At 48.2% G+C, this 17,192-nt stretch overlaps 1 protein-coding gene and 1 long non-coding RNA gene across 6 annotated transcripts in view; one reads left to right on the plus strand and one right to left on the minus strand.

Annotated features, from left to right (window-relative positions):
• The window catches only part of NR6A1 (nuclear receptor subfamily 6 group A member 1), a 224,046-nt gene extending 215,311 nt beyond the window's left edge, over nt 1–8,735 (plus strand). For 3 of the 5 annotated variants that reach the window (XM_027614498.2, XM_027614499.2, XM_027614500.2), the window contains 2 exons: nt 1,529–1,681; nt 3,474–8,735. In XM_027614498.2, coding sequence (XP_027470299.1) covers nt 1,529–1,681; nt 3,474–3,562 — 242 coding nt within the window. In that variant the 3' untranslated portion in view covers nt 3,563–8,735. Of the gene's footprint in view, nt 1–1,528; nt 1,729–3,473 lie in introns of those variants that run through there. The other 2 variants (XR_003523576.2, XM_027614501.2) reach the window with 2 other exon arrangements.
• On the minus strand, nt 577–17,130 carry LOC113934036. The gene is made up of 4 exons (XR_003523578.1): nt 17,100–17,130; nt 15,944–16,099; nt 1,661–1,728; nt 577–731 (listed from the first exon to the last, which is right to left on the minus strand). It is a non-coding gene; the product is annotated as an uncharacterized LOC113934036 (long non-coding RNA).
• Nucleotides 17,131–17,192: the final 62 nt, after the last annotated feature.

A 17,192-nucleotide genomic window follows, 5' to 3' on the forward strand; every position in this document is an offset into this window, starting at 1 on the left:
ATGCATTTAAACACAGACGCCAAGGACAGTACATGCGTCATTTAAAATATGTACCAAGTTTACCAGCGGCTGAAGAAGAGCAGGGTGACTGATGAAACTACTGGAGATAAGACGTCTATGACAGGCTGGCAGTGGTTCTGATGGCCTCTACAGGGCAGAGTGGGGGGTATACAAAAACTCACACAATGTGGGGCGCCTGGGTGGCTCAGTCATTAAGCATCTGCCTTCGGCTCAGGGAATGATCCCAGGGTCCTAGGATCGAGCCCCACATCGGGCTCCCAGCTCTGCGGGAAGCCTGCTTCTCCCTCTCCCCCTGCTTGGGTTCCCTCTCTCACTGTGTCTCTCTCTGTCAAATAAATAAATAAAATATTAAAAAAAAAACACCTCACACATGTATCAAGCATGGCTTTTAATTAGAAGAGTGCTAGATGTGGTTTATGTGGAGTATTACCTGCAAAGTGGTGCTTGGTAGCTGCTAGGAACTGGAGTGTGGAGAATTTATATTCTCTTTTTTCCAAAGTAGCATATGAGTGCTCTGTTCTCATGGTGGAACTGGGCTGTTTTGCTTCCTGTGACATTGAAATTGCTCTGTTACTGTATTCAGTTTCCTAGTCCAGAGACTTCTGAGCCCCTCCTCTTTGAGTACTCTCCCTGCTGCTTCTCCACTATTCATTCATTTATCTTCTCCATTCATTTATCTGCTGTTCCATGTACCTCCCCTAGATCAGGCACTGTGTTGAACATTAAAGACATTAAATAAAATAGATCCCAGGTCCCTGGCTTCAAGATGTACACACTCTAATGGCACTTAACACATTACTTGAACCTCAGATTGGGGGGGATCAGCAGCAGCTACTTGGAGGAGAAATCTGAGCTGGGCCTCAAAGGTTGGGTAAGATTTATATAGAGAATATTTATATCCTATTTTATATATAAATTATATAGATAAGTTATATTTATATTTTATGTATAAAAAGGAGTTGGTATGTGCATGTATATATACACACATACATATACATTATATATAAATAAATGAGAGGGAGAGAAATCTATATAGAAAAAGCTAGAGTGACAGCCCAGGTAGAATAGTATGAGCAGAAGCACATAGGAGACCATGTGTGAGTATGTGTAGGTATCAGCAAGCTTTCTGATTGGCTCCAGCAAAGGGCCAGTTTAAAGATATTGTGAAGGATACATTGTGAAAGTTAGATTACTCAGTCAGTTGTTCAACATCAACTGGTGCCTGTTTTGTGTCAAGCCCTGTGCTGGGAGCTGTGTAGGAAGTTGAGAAAGATACAGCCTAACGCTCAAGTGTCTCAGTCTAGTGACTATCCTTTATAATATTTTTCCTTCTTTATCTGATTTCTCTTCCCTTATCCAGAGTTTTCTTCCCCCATGATAGAAAGAGAAAAGATCTCCTGTTGTGACAGTGTTGTATAACTTTTAATCAAAAGATGCACATATTCAAGGAGCTGGTGTTTCTTCCACAGTAGAAAGCCCCTCCTTTTCCTGTGTGTTTTTTTCACAGATATCAGGGGTCTGACCAGTGCCTCACAGCTGGAACAGTTGAACAAGCGATATTGGTACATTTGTCAGGATTTCACTGAATATAAATATACACATCAGCCGAACCGCTTTCCTGACCTCATGATGTGCTTACCTGAGATTCGCTATATTGCAGGTAACATTCTTGGTGCTGGGCTTCCAAACCTTCCTTGCTTCTCTTAGCTTGTGAAAGAAATGAGACAAGTAGTGTTTTCAAGATGCTCATTCCAGGCTCATAACCAACTGCATAAAAGAACTATGACCATTGCCCTCAGAAAAATTATATTATAATGAGAAGTTTGTGTTTTCTTTGTAGGGAAGAGAGTCTAACATTTCCTGAGTGCCTATCATGTGCAAGGTGCTTTGTGGCCTTATGTTGTTTAATCTCAGAACAAACTCTGCAAGGCTGGTTGTTGGTGATATTTATGGTCCTTCTATGGATGGGGAAACAGGCTCAGAGTTTCTCAAATTAACTTCATTTCCTGAATATATACTAAATATATACTTTAAAAGGGTATATTTTATGCTATGTGAATTAATTATATCTCCATTTTTAAAATTAACTTCATTTCATAGAATTTCTTAGAGATTTTTGGAAATCATTCATTTAAAGCAATATCTTTAAAATAATTCGCAAGAATCCTGCCTTTGCAAAGGAAGTTTTGTTGTTACTGCTTTGTAGTCTTGACCCCCTTCTGAGCTTCTTGACATTTAAATAGGTCCGTTCCAATATGAAATCCTGGGTTTTGTTTTTACTGTTGTTTTAGTTCTTCTGGTAAAGATTCTTGTATATAGTAATCCAGCACACACTGAGGGAAAACTCAGAAATGTGACCTCTAAGATAAAACTGTTTCTGTCAAATTTAGCCGCCCAATTTCGAAGGAAAAAATTTTCAGTCTGATGAAGGAATTTTTTTTCTACTTTTTAGACCTAGATAGTCTAGCTGATCTGAACTGGACCTAAAATATTGGAATTTTAGGGGTGCTTTGATAGTTTATGGCTCAGCATTTCCAAATCTATGTTTTACGGAATAAGATATTAATCAGATGCTCTCTGAAATAAAGGGAAGTCAGTAGTTAATACCCCACTCTCCCCTGGCGCCCCCACAGAGCTGGATTCTCAACTCTGGCAACATTTGAATCACCTGGGAAGCTTTTAAAAAATATCTGTGCTTGGATTGCACCTGCAGAGATTCTGATTTAATTGGTAGGGAGTGGGGCCTGGGCATCAGTATTTTTTAAAAACTCGCTAGATGACTCTAAGGTACTGGCAGGGAGAAGGACAGCTTCAGATATTTACAAAGGATATTAGCACACTGAATGCTCCAAGAAACCTTCCAGTAAAGAAACCTGTATACCTTTCTTAACCCCAAATTTCTCAAATTTATTTGCCCCTGTGACCAGCCCCCTCCTTTTTTTCCCAGTACTTTTATTAATCCATTATACTATTCTAAAGAACAGAATGCTAGAGAATCTACCAGGGGGAAAAAAATAGGATATGTTTCTCAGGGTATTTTAGCTCTAAGAGAACATCTAGGAATACCTTTCAGCTCAAGTTTCCTCATCTATAAGATGGAGATAACAAGTAATATCTATTACATGGAAATACTGTGAGAATTAGATAATGCATTTAAACAGTTAGCACAGAGTAAGTAGATGATAGCAATAATTATAACCTGAATCATTACTGGACTCTCTAGGGTACCAAAATGGGTCTGGGTATCAGGATGTTAGCATAGTTTGTCTGATACTCCTGTCTTTGTGATACTCCTGGCATTTTCTCACTCCAGTCCCTCAAAAAGGCAATATTCTCCCTTCCCCAGCCTAAGGAGGCAGACACACCTGGAGTTAAGAAAGGTATACAGGTTTCTTCATTGGAAGCTTCCAGTAAAGCCACCACTAACTCTTCTTTTCCTGCCTTGTTACCAGGAAAGATGGTGAATGTACCCCTGGAGCAGCTGCCCCTCCTCTTTAAGGTGGTACTTCATTCCTGCAAGACAAGTGTGGGCAAGGAATGACCTGTTCCCAGCGCCCCTCCTCCGGCCAACCACAGCGCCTTGGGTGGGCAGGACAGGCTCCAGAAGAAAGAGCCAGAGAGACCAAGATGGAGGCTGTGGAGCAGTGTTTCCAGTTGCCTCCATAGCAAGAAGAGTTTTTGTTTGTTTGTCTGTTTTTTTAACCTCATTTTTCTATATATTTATTTCACGACAGAGTTGAATGTATGGCCTTCAACATGATGCACATGCTTTTGTGTGAATGCAGCCGATGCATTTCCTTGCAGTTTACAGAATGTGAAGATGTTTAATGTTATAGTGTTGTCATTGTTTAGAGATAGTTCTTTTGTATTTTGAGGGAGAGGGTGGGATGGGGCTGAGATGAATATTTCCATAATGTTGACAAAGACGACTACCTCAGTGGAAAGGGAGGGGTGTGACCATCCTTACTTTTTCCACATGTTCTCAGCAGACTCCTACATTAGTCTGTCAGAGAGCAAACTGCCTTTTTCTAGCCACAGAATTGCCAGGTAAAAGTAAAAGAGCACACCATAAAGGGGCAAAGTGGTATTGGGAGGTTTATTAAGCAAAGTGGGTGAGACATTGGAAACAGGGCAGGAGATGAGGATTTAGCCATCTCTTTTCTTTGGAAAGCATGATAGTTGAGGGAGTAGGGTACAGTGACCAAATCTATGTTAGATGTCCTCCCTCCAAACAACTCTTCAGGGAGAAGGGTTTCTGTTCTCACACCATGCTGTGGGCTCCCCCCACCCCCACCGTCCAAACCACCACTATTAGTTTCTGCCACTGTCAACTTTTTATCCACACATGGTCCTGGCAGTAAGTTAATTCTTGGGACTTGTCTACCAGCTCCCTTGGGGCTCGCAGCTACCTAGTGTCTACCTGGATCTACCAAGGTCTACTTTCCTGAGACTCCTTGCCTCTCTCCTATAAATTTTACTTCCTGTTGGCCCTTTGAAAAAAACAACTGAACAAAATGTCATGCTCTGAATCCTGGTGCCCACTACTGATTTATTCTCCGTTCACCTTGCTTTTTTCAAAGGTTAGTGGGACAAAGGCCAGACTGCTAAAAGAACAAACAATCTTCCTTTCCCTGTTCCTCCCCTCACCCCATCCCATCTCATTCTCAGGACTGAATCCAAAACCTGCAGTCTTTTATACAGTGGGAAGGACCATTCACCCATCAGCTAAACAGAAGTTTTGCCCCCTCATTCTCCTCCCAAGTTCTCCTAATCTCTCCAAAATGAGACCAGGTTTCCTTAGAACAGAAAGCCCCAGTACCGGAGTGGCCCACCTGCCCGTTAGATTATCAGTGGCCTGGCTGACCAAGGCCTGGAGGGCTGGAGTCCAAAGCACCTGGAAGGGGAGGGGGGCCTGAAACTACCTCATGTTCCTAAGGGCCTGGCTGCCCCCCTCTGCAGATACAGCCTGGACCTCCTATTCTTTCACTACCTACCCTACCGAGTTCTGGGAAGTATTCCTTACCCTCTTGGCTTTGGCCAGTGGCCACACCATGTCTATCTTAGAACTCTTTCAGGTGCTTTTCCTTTCTCTGCCTTACTATAGCAATTTTCCCTGCCCATACCCAGGTACCTCCCACAGCCAGTGCAGCAGACGGACCACTTTAGCTGGGTGCCTCCCTGGGTGGACTTGAGGGGCCTACAGCATTTTGTTTTGCCTGTTTAGTCAAAGGCCGTTTGCTCTCTTCCAACCCAGCCTAGCAAATTTACCTAGTGGGCCACCACATTGTGTGCATACCAGGTAGTCTGTGTCGGATTATAATTTTTTCTTTGCAGTGAAATGTTACGGGTACCAGCAGAGTGATGACTTTGTCCCTTGATGGGTCTAAAACTCAGAGCATTACTCCTTAATGCCATTTCCCCAGCTGCTCTGAGAAAGAAAAAAGAGACACGTTCCTCAGGAAAAGCTCCAACCAGAATGTTTTTCACATGTTGATGGGAAGATTTTTGTGTGTGTATCTGTTTATTTCTAAGTTCACAATATTTTTGTTTCCCTGAATTTTTTATTTAACCAACTAGATCACATTCTTTGGCTACAGGTCAGACTCCGAGCAGCTTTCCTCAAGATAGGGGAGGAGACATATATCAGAGTCCCCTTCTCCAAGACTGCTCCTGTGTGCAGTATCTTTCTTTGCTTAGACCTCCATCTCTCAGATTATTATTATTTTTTGAAATTGCTTTTCTCTTAAATTAAGCATTTTCCTGGTTGTGTTGGGTATCAAAGGAAATTGTTCTCTGACAAGACAAGAACACGTCTCTCCAATAATGCAGCATTAAACAGAGTAAGTTGTTAATTTGTGGAGTGGGGGAAAGGTTCTGCAAGTTGCCATTGTACAAATCCATTTTTACAAATGTTTGCAGCAGATTCCACAGAACAAAGAGCCCATTCTTTGCCAAGAGCCCTGCAGAATCTCTGAGCCAAGTGGCCGTGTGTTCCAAGCCGGAGCCTGACCTGTGGACAGCCTTTAATGTCTTCTGCACCCAGTCCTTTTATGACGTGGGCTTTTTTTAAACAGGGTAAAGTGAATGTGTTGCATTGCGAACTCAGGTATTATGAGGAGAAGGTAGGAGTGTAGCTAGCAGCGTGGAGACATTAGGTCAGCCACTAGATGTATTTGTGAATTTGGTTTGAGGGACACACAGAAAGGTTGGAGGGGGAGGTTTGATGTGTTTGTTTTTTGCCTTTCTTCCCATAATGTTTGGTTAACAGGTAGCCTTTTTGCTAGTGGAAGAAGAAAAAAGTTGTGCATGTTGTCTCTGATTCCCCTCTCTTCTGTCCTCTCTCTGATCCCCTGCTACCAACAGTGCTCACTTTGAGTGAGAGTTTTTCCACCATAAAAATATAACCCTGAAAGCTGTGTGGTAAAGGAGAATCCTACCTCCTTGCACTTCAATGCAAAAATGCATTGAAACACACAGGCTTTTCCTTTCCTTTCCCTTTAAATGTTTTCTTGACCCAAGACAAAAGTTTGGAATCTTGGAACTTCACCTACAACTTATGCTCTCTGGCTCCTTTGTAGAATTTTGGAGTCTTTCACAAGGTTCGGTGGCCTTGCCCTTAGTCTGAAGAAACTCCCCAGAACCTGTCTCAAAGCACTCCACCTGGCTCAGAGGACACCCAGCCCCATGCTTAACACATAATTGAGGTGGGAGAACCTCCAGGGATAGAAGGCAGCATGCGGGAACCTCCTTGTCTTGTTCCCCAGAAGCAGAGGATGGATAGAGGGAATCTAAGGGTCTCCGCAGCGTTGCTGACAGTCACCTGCTCCACATTGACCTGCCTCTCACCTGCCACCCCTTTGCAGGGATGTGACTACCTGCCATGGCCAATATGTTACCAGGTCCTTAAAACCCTGGGCTCTCTGAGCTGCCTTGCTCTGCGCCCCATTTCCTACCTTTGTTTGTTCTTGATTTCCTGGGGGAATGGGACAGATGGAGACAGATGGACAAACCCAGCATGGGCAACATCTAAGCCATGCCCAAGGTTGGCCAAAGTAAGGGGACCCTGGCCTCCCAGGAGGGCAGGAAGTTCAGCAGTGGTTCCAAGTCTTTAGCTCTGGGCCCCTGGTCTATGTCTTTTTCCTTGTTGCTTTTTAAAATTTTGCAATTATTTTCAGAAATCCAGTCTTTTAGATTCAGCTCTTTTATTAAACTTTAAATTTTTCTTTGATTTTTTTAAACAAATAAACTAAACAAAAACACCACTGCTCTTACTTTCCCCAGTTTGATCCATGAGAATCCCCTACACTCCCCTCTGCCTTTGCAGTTGATCATTCCTCCCTTTTTTCTCAGCTCGAAGCATCTATGGCCAGTGTCTGTGAAATGATGTTTTATCTGTGTCTCAGGATGAGAAACGGCAATCATTCCACCAGGTGCTGGAAACTGATTAGCCTCGAGGCAAGGGTTTCTAGGGCCACAGCTCAGGGATGTGTATTTAATTACAGGGTCCCCAGAAACCCCTCTCTTGGCTGCCACAAACAGCAGCTTCTTTTCTGGGCTTGAGAACCGGACCTGGACTGTTCCTCAGAGGCAGGAGCCCCAGAGAACATGCGGAGTCGGGGAGCATGCTGGGGCTCCCTTCTTGGCTAGACCTGGGCTACCTTGAAACTTGAAGACTTCTGGCTATCCTGCAACATGAGCCACAGTGGCCCTGCCTCTACCAGCTCATAAAATGCCTGGTCGCCCTGCCCACTCCAGTGCCCATCTGGCCTCCCTCTTCTGGGCCTGCAGCCCTAAATGGAGCACAGCCTGCTCAGGAGTCTGTTGCGGGCTCGAGGGGAAGGTGTGCGTTAGGCCAGAGCTTGCTCCACGCCCAAGAAAAAAGTCGTGTTACTGGTGAAGGCTAGTCTTCCAAATCCTGGACCTAGCCCTGCCAGCCAAAGGATCATTTTTGCCCTTTGGTGACCACTTTTGTTTTTCTTTCTCTGAAATGTCTTACAATAGGTAATAATGTTGTTTGACTCAAATTTCCATGAAAAAAATAAACTACCTCTTGAGTGACATCCTGATCGATTCCTCTCTGAGGAATCCTGTGGGAAAAGAAAACTTTAGCTCCTGCTCTGTTTACATGTTTCTGTCGGGAAAGAAACTCTGCCTGCCCTGGGGTGTTGGTGTTTTTGTCTGTGTTGCCATCCCAGGCTTGCGATAGGGCCTCGTGGCTGCATTGTGATGTCTGGGCCATGTCTGGGGAGTCCCAGCCACCTGCCCAGCCAGGGACTAGCCACCCCCTTGAAGAGGCCACCATTTCTTTCCTGTGAGCCAAGGCACAGGGAGCACCACCTCTCACAACCCCACCTTCAGGGGCTGCGGTGGCACATGCATCAGTGAGCATATCCTTGGGCTACCTACGCTAGGCCCACTTGCACCCACAGTCCAGTGTAGGAATCGTGTAAATGGGATGTCTCTGAGCCCTTGTCCCCAAAGGGCCAGCCAAGGGCTGCCCGCCAGCCTAGCTCCATCAACCCTGCATGACCAAATGATAGTTGGTGGGCTCTGCAGGCTGCCCAGGCCCTCGGCTACCTCGCACCCTGCCAGCCGGCAAGGGATGGGCCCTTTGCTGTGAATTGACTACCTGTGGAAATGTGACCAAGTAGTGTGAAATGCATGTTTAGCGAATGTTAGGTACTGTATTTGAACCAATAAATGTGAATCCTTCTGCACATGTCCTCTGTCTGTGAAGCTTGTCTGGGGTTCTAGGGAGGGACAATGAGGTGTCCTAAGGAGCTGACTGGTGTCTCCAGACCTGTTGGTCCTGCTTATAGCTAACAGCCACTCCGTTCCTATTGCTGAGGGTCTGACAGAGGGCTCTCTCTCAGGGCTGCTTGAATCAGTGAACCAGGACTGAATAAGGTGTCTGCTCTGTGTGCCAGGTACTGTGTTGGGACTTTTCACAAACCTGAACCTCCTTGAATTTCAAAGATTATTACCTCTATTTTTTGAAGTGAGGTGAAGCGACTCATTCAAGGTCTCCCAGTTAGAAAAGTTGCACAACTAGAGGAACTTAGTCTGGTGGGGGAGGCAAACACAGACCTTTTTGGTACAGTGGGACTGAGCTGTCATTAAGGACATGAGGTTGTAAGGATCTAGAGGAGGGAGCTGCTTGTTCTACTCAGGAAGTGCTTCACAGGTGAGCGTTGAAGGCGGCTCTTGAAGAAAGGCAGTAGACAGAGGAGGCTAGACCAGGTAGAGGTGAGAGGGATCAACACCACATTTGAAGGCCCGCCTGGCTATGAATCAGAAACATGGAATATTTGGGGATAACAAGGGACTGCCGTGGCAAGAATGGTGGCAGATGGAAGGGATAGCAAGACTTGAGGTTGGAGAAGTACGTGGGGACCTTGAATGCCACGTTCAGAAGTGTAGGAAGGAAAGCCATCTGCTAAGTCTCCGGAAAGAGAGCTACATCTCCGTGACAGAGGTGTGCTGCTGGTGGCCTGCCTATTCTGTCACTGTGGTCCAGCCTATTAATACCTGTCTTTCCAGGAAATAGATGAGGTTTTCTAGAGCTGAGAAAATGGAGGCTCTGAGAGATCAAGGGATGTGTCCGAAGTCACACAGGAGGTATCAGAGTTAAGACTTGAACCCAGATCCACCCAATTTCAAAGCCCAACCGCCCTGTAATCCTGCTGTTCATACGATCAGAGAAGCGGCAGAGTTTGGGTTGAGGGTTCAATGAAGACAGGAAAGACGAAGGCTTCTCCGTTTGAAACCATAAAGGCTGAGGAGAGTCTGATCAAAGTCTATTAAATCCCCATGTGTGAAACGAGGGGAAGCCCAGCTGCCTCCCCACACCTCAGCCTCCTCTAGCACAAGGGACCAGAGAGCCCTTGAGGTTTGAAAGAGATGGCTTTAGAACAAAGGAAACACTGCAGAACTAATTAATAGACTCTTCCTTGCCCCACAAGAGGGAACAGACAAGACACAGAGGTGTGAGGAGGAGAAGAAACACATTTGCTGAGCACCTTGTGAGTGCCAGGCACTATGATTTGGCGCTTTACATGCATTGTCTCCTGTCATCCTCGTAAGTTTTTACAAGGTTCAGGTCTCAGCCCCATTTTACACATAAGCAAATTGAGGCCCAAAGAAATTAAGCTGTTTGCCTAAGATGACACGTGAGTAAGTGGCAGTATTTGCTTTTGAATCCGGGTCTATCTGATACCAAAGTTACAATGGGCTTCCTCCCTGCTCTTCCTGAGCAGTTCCGTAGTGCTGAATATGAATGTCTGGAGTTTGTAACAAAACTCAGTAATGGCCTTTGGTTGAACTTCTTGCTATTAGCAAAGCAAAACTATTAAACTAATAAAATTAATTTCTGTAAGAGGTGAGTGAATAGACCCAACCGAATTGATCTGAAAAGCAGTGCTATCCCAAAAATATGTAGAATGCTATAGACACCAAATCTGTGGTTTCTCAACATAGACAACCTAACAAGATGGCTTCATGGAAAAAGAAATAGGAATTCCATTGCCAAAAATCTGGGAAATACTGGACTTCCTCTACCTTCCTCTTACTGCTTCCCAACCTTTGTTGGGATATTAAAGGCTCTGAGAAGCCTTGCCTGAAGAAAACTAATTCTGTCTAGTCTAGGGCCTACCAAAAAAAGTTTAGGCATGGAACACTTTTTTCTTCCTGTTAAAATTCCGTTGGGACAGTGTTCTGTGGAATAAAATTTAGAACACTGCTCTAAATTTATGAATCGGTACTGAACTAATGCTGAGCTTTTGATTTCCTTGAGTGCCAGGCAATAATCTGGAAGAATAGTGAACATATATGGAGCAATGCAAAGCATGGTACGAAGCGTTTTACATGCATTGCATTACTGTTTCCTCCAAACCACCCTATGAAGTTGATGCTATAAAGATCCCATTTTACAGATAAGAAAACCGAGGCCCAGAAAGGGTAAGTAATTTGCCCAAGGTTACATAACTCGTATGTAACCTCAGGAATGAACATAAACAAGCACTACTGAGTGCCTCCTGTTAGGATCTGTGCTGAGATCTTTATCCTTACACAACTCTCTGAGGTAAATAAGATCTCTATGGAACTGAAGAGGAAACAGAGCTCTGGCATATGTCAGAGTCTGAAGCCAGAAACGCCCAGAAATGAAGGCTTAGGGAGGGTGTTGGGATCGGGTTGGATGTGGCTACTGGAGCCTGCTCTCAAGGACCATTTTCCTGAGGAGTTTGTGTGACAGAGGCGCATCAGGGGGTCTCACCATCTGAGGTCTAATTCTAGCTCTTCCCCTTACCAGTTGTGTGTGTCCTTGACCCAGATAGATACCTCTCACTTTCCTGGTCAGATAAATGGAGATGATGTGCCTTTGTCTTAGGAGTTAAGGAAGACTCACTGTGGCTGGTTCAAAGTAGGGGCTTAATTAAGTCAATCCATAAGAAAGCTGCATGAGGAGCTGCAGCCCCTCACACCCCAATAACCGAAGCCCAGCAGAGCCAGAAGCTACCTCTCTGGTTTGCCTGCCCACCAGGGTTTTAGGTCCACCACGGTGGTAATCAGTCTGCCTGAGATCCTGTGGCAAAAGTGCCCAACTGTCAGACCCAGGGCTCTTGGAGTCCTGTTCCCTTGGCAACAAGTCTCACCATGGAGACCACAGCCCCATCCTTGCCCTCCCTGCAATCTCCCTCTCCACAGACCTTCCCTGTTCAATACCTAGGCCTAGGGGAAGTGTAGGAACTGAGGAGAGCTCCAAGGAGGCCCTTCCTCAGAGTGAGGAGTTTCGGGCACAGCCAGCAGAGAGGCAAAAGGAACTCCCATTTTTGGGTCTGCTCTGTGCCTGGCAAGGTTCTGAGGAGTCTACATCTTGTGGTCTCATTTAGGTTAAAAGCCTGGCACTTACCCTATTTTACATAGTGGAAACCAAGGCTCAAGGAGACTCAACGGACCAACCCGGAGTCTCCCAGCTGGTCATTGTTGGAGCGGACACTTGAATCCAGGGTTTCTTTCTCTGCAACTCCCCTCCCACAATGTGGAGGCATAGCCGCTGCAGACTGGGGAGGGCTGGGCAGTTGGGCGAACCACCCCCCACCCCCCACCCCCACACACCCTAGGCCCTGGCTGTCAAGTAGCAGCCAGCAGCCCTTTGAGGCCTGGGCCGGGCCCTGCAGCAGGAGAGGAACGGCACTATTTTAAGCCAGGGCCAGCAGGCCCCATGTGGGCACAGGGAGGGTGGCCTCGGGCCCTTGGCCAGCTTCCCGGAAGTCACCATGGCCTCCCTCCTCTCCCCTGAGCGGCTTTCTGAGGCAGCCACTTCCCAACAAACAGGAAGGAGGCCCTCAGGCCAGGAGACCTCCAGCCCCAGCTCCCTCCTCCTACACCAGCCCCCTCCCCCAGTCTTCTCTACATGGGGGAGCCCACCAGCTGCATACCCTGATCAGTGTCCCTTATCTGGGCTGACTCTCAGCGGGTAGGTGGCAGGGGGGGCTCTGGACTTCTACTTGGGCTGCCCCAGTTCACCCGTTACAGGCCTAGGGCCTCCACTTGTCCAGGCCCTTTGCCCCCTTGCCCACAGCCTTGTTTCTCACATACATTCCCATTGAAGTTGGCCACTGTAAGGCAGAGAGCAAGAGCAGAGGGGTCCTCAGACTTGGCCCCACTCAAGGACCCTAGAGAGAGACAGACTAAGGACTGAAACAGAGAGAAACAAACTGGGACATTCCCAGAGAAAGATTGAGGCAAAAATAGTGGTAGACACAGATTAATCATGGCAGAGACAACATCAGAGATGCTCAGAGACAAAAGCAGAGAAAAACAGAGACAGCTGCAAAGGGCCGGGGCCAAGAGGTCAGCGAGATGGCTCTGAGTGGTTGCTCCTGACCACCCCCCAAGTACAGGCCATGTCTCAGGGCTGTGGGGGGCCCACCGGCTGCGTGGTTGGAGAGGAATGTGGGGAGCAAGGCTGGGTCACCCCTTGAGGGCCAAGCGTGTGCGCTGAGAGATAAACTATCCCAGGCAGGGGGCCCCAGCTGCGGCTGCACGCTCCAGGAGCATGGCGGAGAGGCCCAGGCCCAAGGCTGAAGCCCCAGCCCTGCCAGACACCCAGCTCCTGCGTCTCCTCCCGAGGATCTTCACCAGGCCTCGGATTCTAGAAGGTCCCAGGTCCCTCAGTCCAGCCTTTAAGGGCGTGCAGATTCCGTGAGTGTCCCCTTTGCAGAAGAGCAGGGTGGGCCCTGGGACCCCTGCCAGCCACAGAGCCTTACTTCTCCAGCTCCAGCTGCAGCCCTGGCTCAGGTGAGGGGGTGACCAGGCCAAGCAGGGGGGCTCCAGCCGAGGAGAGCTGCAAACCTGCCCGTGAGTGTTCCCCTCATGGGCACCCGTGCGGGTCTGCGGGCCTGTGTCCACGTGCTTCCACGCACGCGGGGGCTTGCACACACGTATGTGTCCACGTGCTGCCGGGAGCCCCACTCTGCCTCCACAAGTCCCTGCTCTCGGCCCAGAGAAGTAGCCCCCACGGGCACCTGGCGTCCCCCCCCACCCCAATGTGGTCCAGTCCAGAGAACCAGGAGGCACAGGGAGAAGAGCAGGCAGGTCTACTGCCGTCCCCCAGCTCCCCTCCCCAGCCTGCAGCTGAGGCTCCTGCTGGCCACGGCCTTGACCTGGCACTATGGACTTCTCTGACATTGGCATCGGATCTGAACATCTGGCAGCAGGCTGATAAGGGGTGCAGCGGAAACAGCCTCCACTGCTGCCAACAGCCCCGCCCCCTCCACGGCCCTGCCGGGGTCTCCACGTCCACAGCCCCTCTGCCTCTAGCTCCCGGCCCTGCCCCGCTCTCTTTTCTCACTCTCTGCCTCAGTCTCCCTCTCCCCCATTTCTCCTTTCTCTCATTCTAAATGGCTCTCATTCTTTCTGCCTCTCCTTCTCTCTCCTTCCTCTGTCCCGTGCTCTCTCTCTCTCTACCCCCCCCTCCTTCCTCTCCCTCCACCCCCCCCATCATCTCTGGGTCTGGTATGCTGTCAGTGGGTCTCTCTTCTCTCACTTTCTGCCTCATCTGTCTGTGGGTTCTTTCTTTGTTTTTCTACACTGTGCCCCAACCCCAGCCTGATTCTCTCTCTTTCTCCTCTCCATTTCAGTTTCTAGGTCTCTAGCTTGTTTGTTCCTTATTCCATCACCAGGAAATAGGCCTGGCACTTTGGGAAAGTCCCCACTTAGAAGAGAGACCCTGGGCTTTGTTTGCTTGGGAGGTGGGGGGAGCCTGGGTCACCGCTTCTCCTTCCCCTCTGGGTGGGTCTCATGGCCTGGGACCACCTGGGCTGGAGCTTGAAGGAAGACAAATGGGCCACCCAGGGGCTCTGGCGGAGGGGAGAGGACGCTGACTCTGCAAGCCCACTGCCTGGATTTAAATCCTAGTTCCATCACACCCTTCCTCGCTTTGTGACTTTGCGAAGATACCTCGTCTCCCTGAACCCGAGTTTCTTCATCTCTCAAATGCTGCTCATGGAAAGTGAGGGGAAAATACTACCTACCTCCCAGGATGGTGGAGGCTGACCACAGGTGTGGAATAGCAGGGGACCTGGCGCTTAGGCACCTCTGTGTTAGGGCCTCACCATGCCCTGCCTGCCTCACCCAGTAGGGGTGAGGGCCGAGGAGGGGCAGCGCAGAGGAAGGGGATGCCCGTAAACATATCCAGGGCGATCAGAGGGGAGCAGGGCCGAGCCTGGGTGGTGGAAAGTGTCCGCCGACCGCCTACAGAGAAAGCAACAGGACAGAGGGACGGGCGGCAGAATTCCACCCCCACAGGCAGCATGTGAGGCCTTTGGTGCAGAGGCAAGTAGGCATTCCGCAGATGCTCACTGACGCTTGCTCAGGGCTGGCCCCTGTGGACCCAGAGATCATTCGGCCCTGAGCCCTTCCTTGAGGGTTCCCCAGGCTGGGGTGAGTCACTCTATCACAGAAGGGCTAACAGTGCTCAGGCTGATGGTACAATCTCAGACTCCACAGCGAAAAGGCCCCTGAGGGCAGACCCGCCAGTCCGGCGGCTTGGTGTTTGTGTTTTGCTAACATTGCGCACACGACATACCTGGCAGCCACTGAACGTGGTGCATGCATTGTCTCATCTTGTCCCCATTTTATGGAGAGGATGGGAGGCCCAGAGAGAGAAGTGACTGGTCCCAGGTCACACAGCTGGGAAATGGCAGAACTGGAATTTAAGCCAGAGTCTCCACCACTAATCCCTCACATTTCTCCTTCTTAGGACTCGGAGCCTCACCAGGAGACTGACCAGGCCAATCTAGTTCTTTCCATGGCACCACAGTGTTGAAAGACCCTGTTTAAGAAGGCAGTGAAAGTAGACCCCATTTCACAGTCTCCCATCAAAGGAGGTGCAAAGGACTGTGATTATTGTTGTTACGTGTAAGTGACATGTCAGTGATGTAAAGGTGCTTCCTGAGATATTTCTTTTTTAAATTCAGAGGATGAATGGTATTAATCCAGAAACAAAATCATTGCATTAAAATGGGGGAGATTAGTTAGGTTCAGTCAGATGCAAGAGAAATATATCTTGTAAGAAATTCAGTGGGTGGAAAAGACATAATTATGAGGTCATGCATGTTGGGAAATAAGTTATATATTATGTCATATGTAGAAATTAGAATTAGAATATAGTAGTCCCCCTTATTGGCAGAGGATGCATTCTAAGACCCTCCCCACCCCCCGCCCCGGCACCCAAAACCATGGATAGTAGTGAACCGTATATACACTATGCTTTTTCCTATACATACATCCCTATGATAAAGTTTAATTTATAAGTTAGGCAGAGTAACAATAATAATAAAACAGGACAGGTATAACAACATACTGGTAATAAAAGCTATGTGTATGTGGTTTCTCTCAAAATATCGTGTACCGTACTCACCCTTCTCCTCATGAGATGATAAAATGCCTACGTGATGGGAGGTGGGCCGAACGGTGGAGGCACTGTGACGTAGCGTGAGGCTGCTTCGTGCTGACCTTCTAACAACACGTCACAAAGAAGATCATCTACTCCCTGACCCCAGTTGACCACAGGTAACTGAAACAGCGGAAAGCAAAACCACAGATAAGGGGAGACTACTGTATATTTAATCAGTGGAATCAGTTACTTATGACTGTCAATGAGATTTTTGTCTTATATGTATTTTCACAATAAAAAAATGTGTTGGGGGCGCCCAGGTGGCTCAGTCAGTTGAGCGACCAACTCTTGATTTCGGCTCAGGTCACGATCTCAGGGTCGTGAGACGGAGCCTGGCGAGGGGCTCCGTGCTCAGCAGGGAGTCTGCTTCTCTTCCTCTCCCTCTGCCCCTCCCCCTGCACTCTCTCTCTCTCTAAAATAAAGAAATCTTTTTTTTTTTTTTAAATGTGTGAAGTGGCACAGTGAGGAAGACACTCCAGGTGTTAAATATAGTCGACTTCAGTTATCCAGAAAATCCCTCTCCTCCCAAGCCAGATAAGTGAGATGTTGTGTGATGGGCCTGTTTCCTCAAATGAAGGAGTGTGGAGAGGGTTCTCAACAGTGATTGCCCCGTGGCCCCCTGTGTCCCTCCCCAACTCCCAGGACCAATGCCTAGGGGACAGAAGGACCGAAACTTCCTCCTTCTTCTTCCCTTTTCCCCAGTGCCCGGACCAGCGCCTGGCATCTAGTGTGCACTCAGGAAATGGAGACGAATGGAGGAATGCACAAAAGAGGGTGTCATGCAGCAGAGGGGTGCAAAACAGAAAAATTGGGGCCCTATGGAACCAGGACAGTTCAGGACCGGTCTGGGCCTGGAGGTTGGACAGGGACATCCCTGGCTGTGTGGGGAGGCCCGGCCTTTTAGACAAAACCCCCTGCCCTCTGCCCTGCCCTATCCGGGCCTAGCTACCCACTTGGCCCAACCTGTGACCACTATAGGCAACCACCTGGCCCTGGAGGCAGTCTCAGCCCAGCCTCAACTTTCCCAGCTCTCCACTGGGAGTATCAGCAGCCCCCAGCAGATGGTGACATTCAGAGCAGCCAACGTGGAATGCACACGGGAGGTGTTCGGTCAGCTCACCTGCTTGCCTTCCATTCCCTTCTTCCTCTCTTCACCTTCTGGAAGAGAAAAAGATCAAGCCAAAGCAGCAGAGCCACCTGGTCAAGTCATCCA

The sequence above is a fragment of the Zalophus californianus genome, chromosome 13 (genome assembly GCF_009762305.2).
Source record: "Zalophus californianus isolate mZalCal1 chromosome 13, mZalCal1.pri.v2, whole genome shotgun sequence".
NCBI lineage: Eukaryota > Metazoa > Chordata > Mammalia > Carnivora > Otariidae > Zalophus > Zalophus californianus.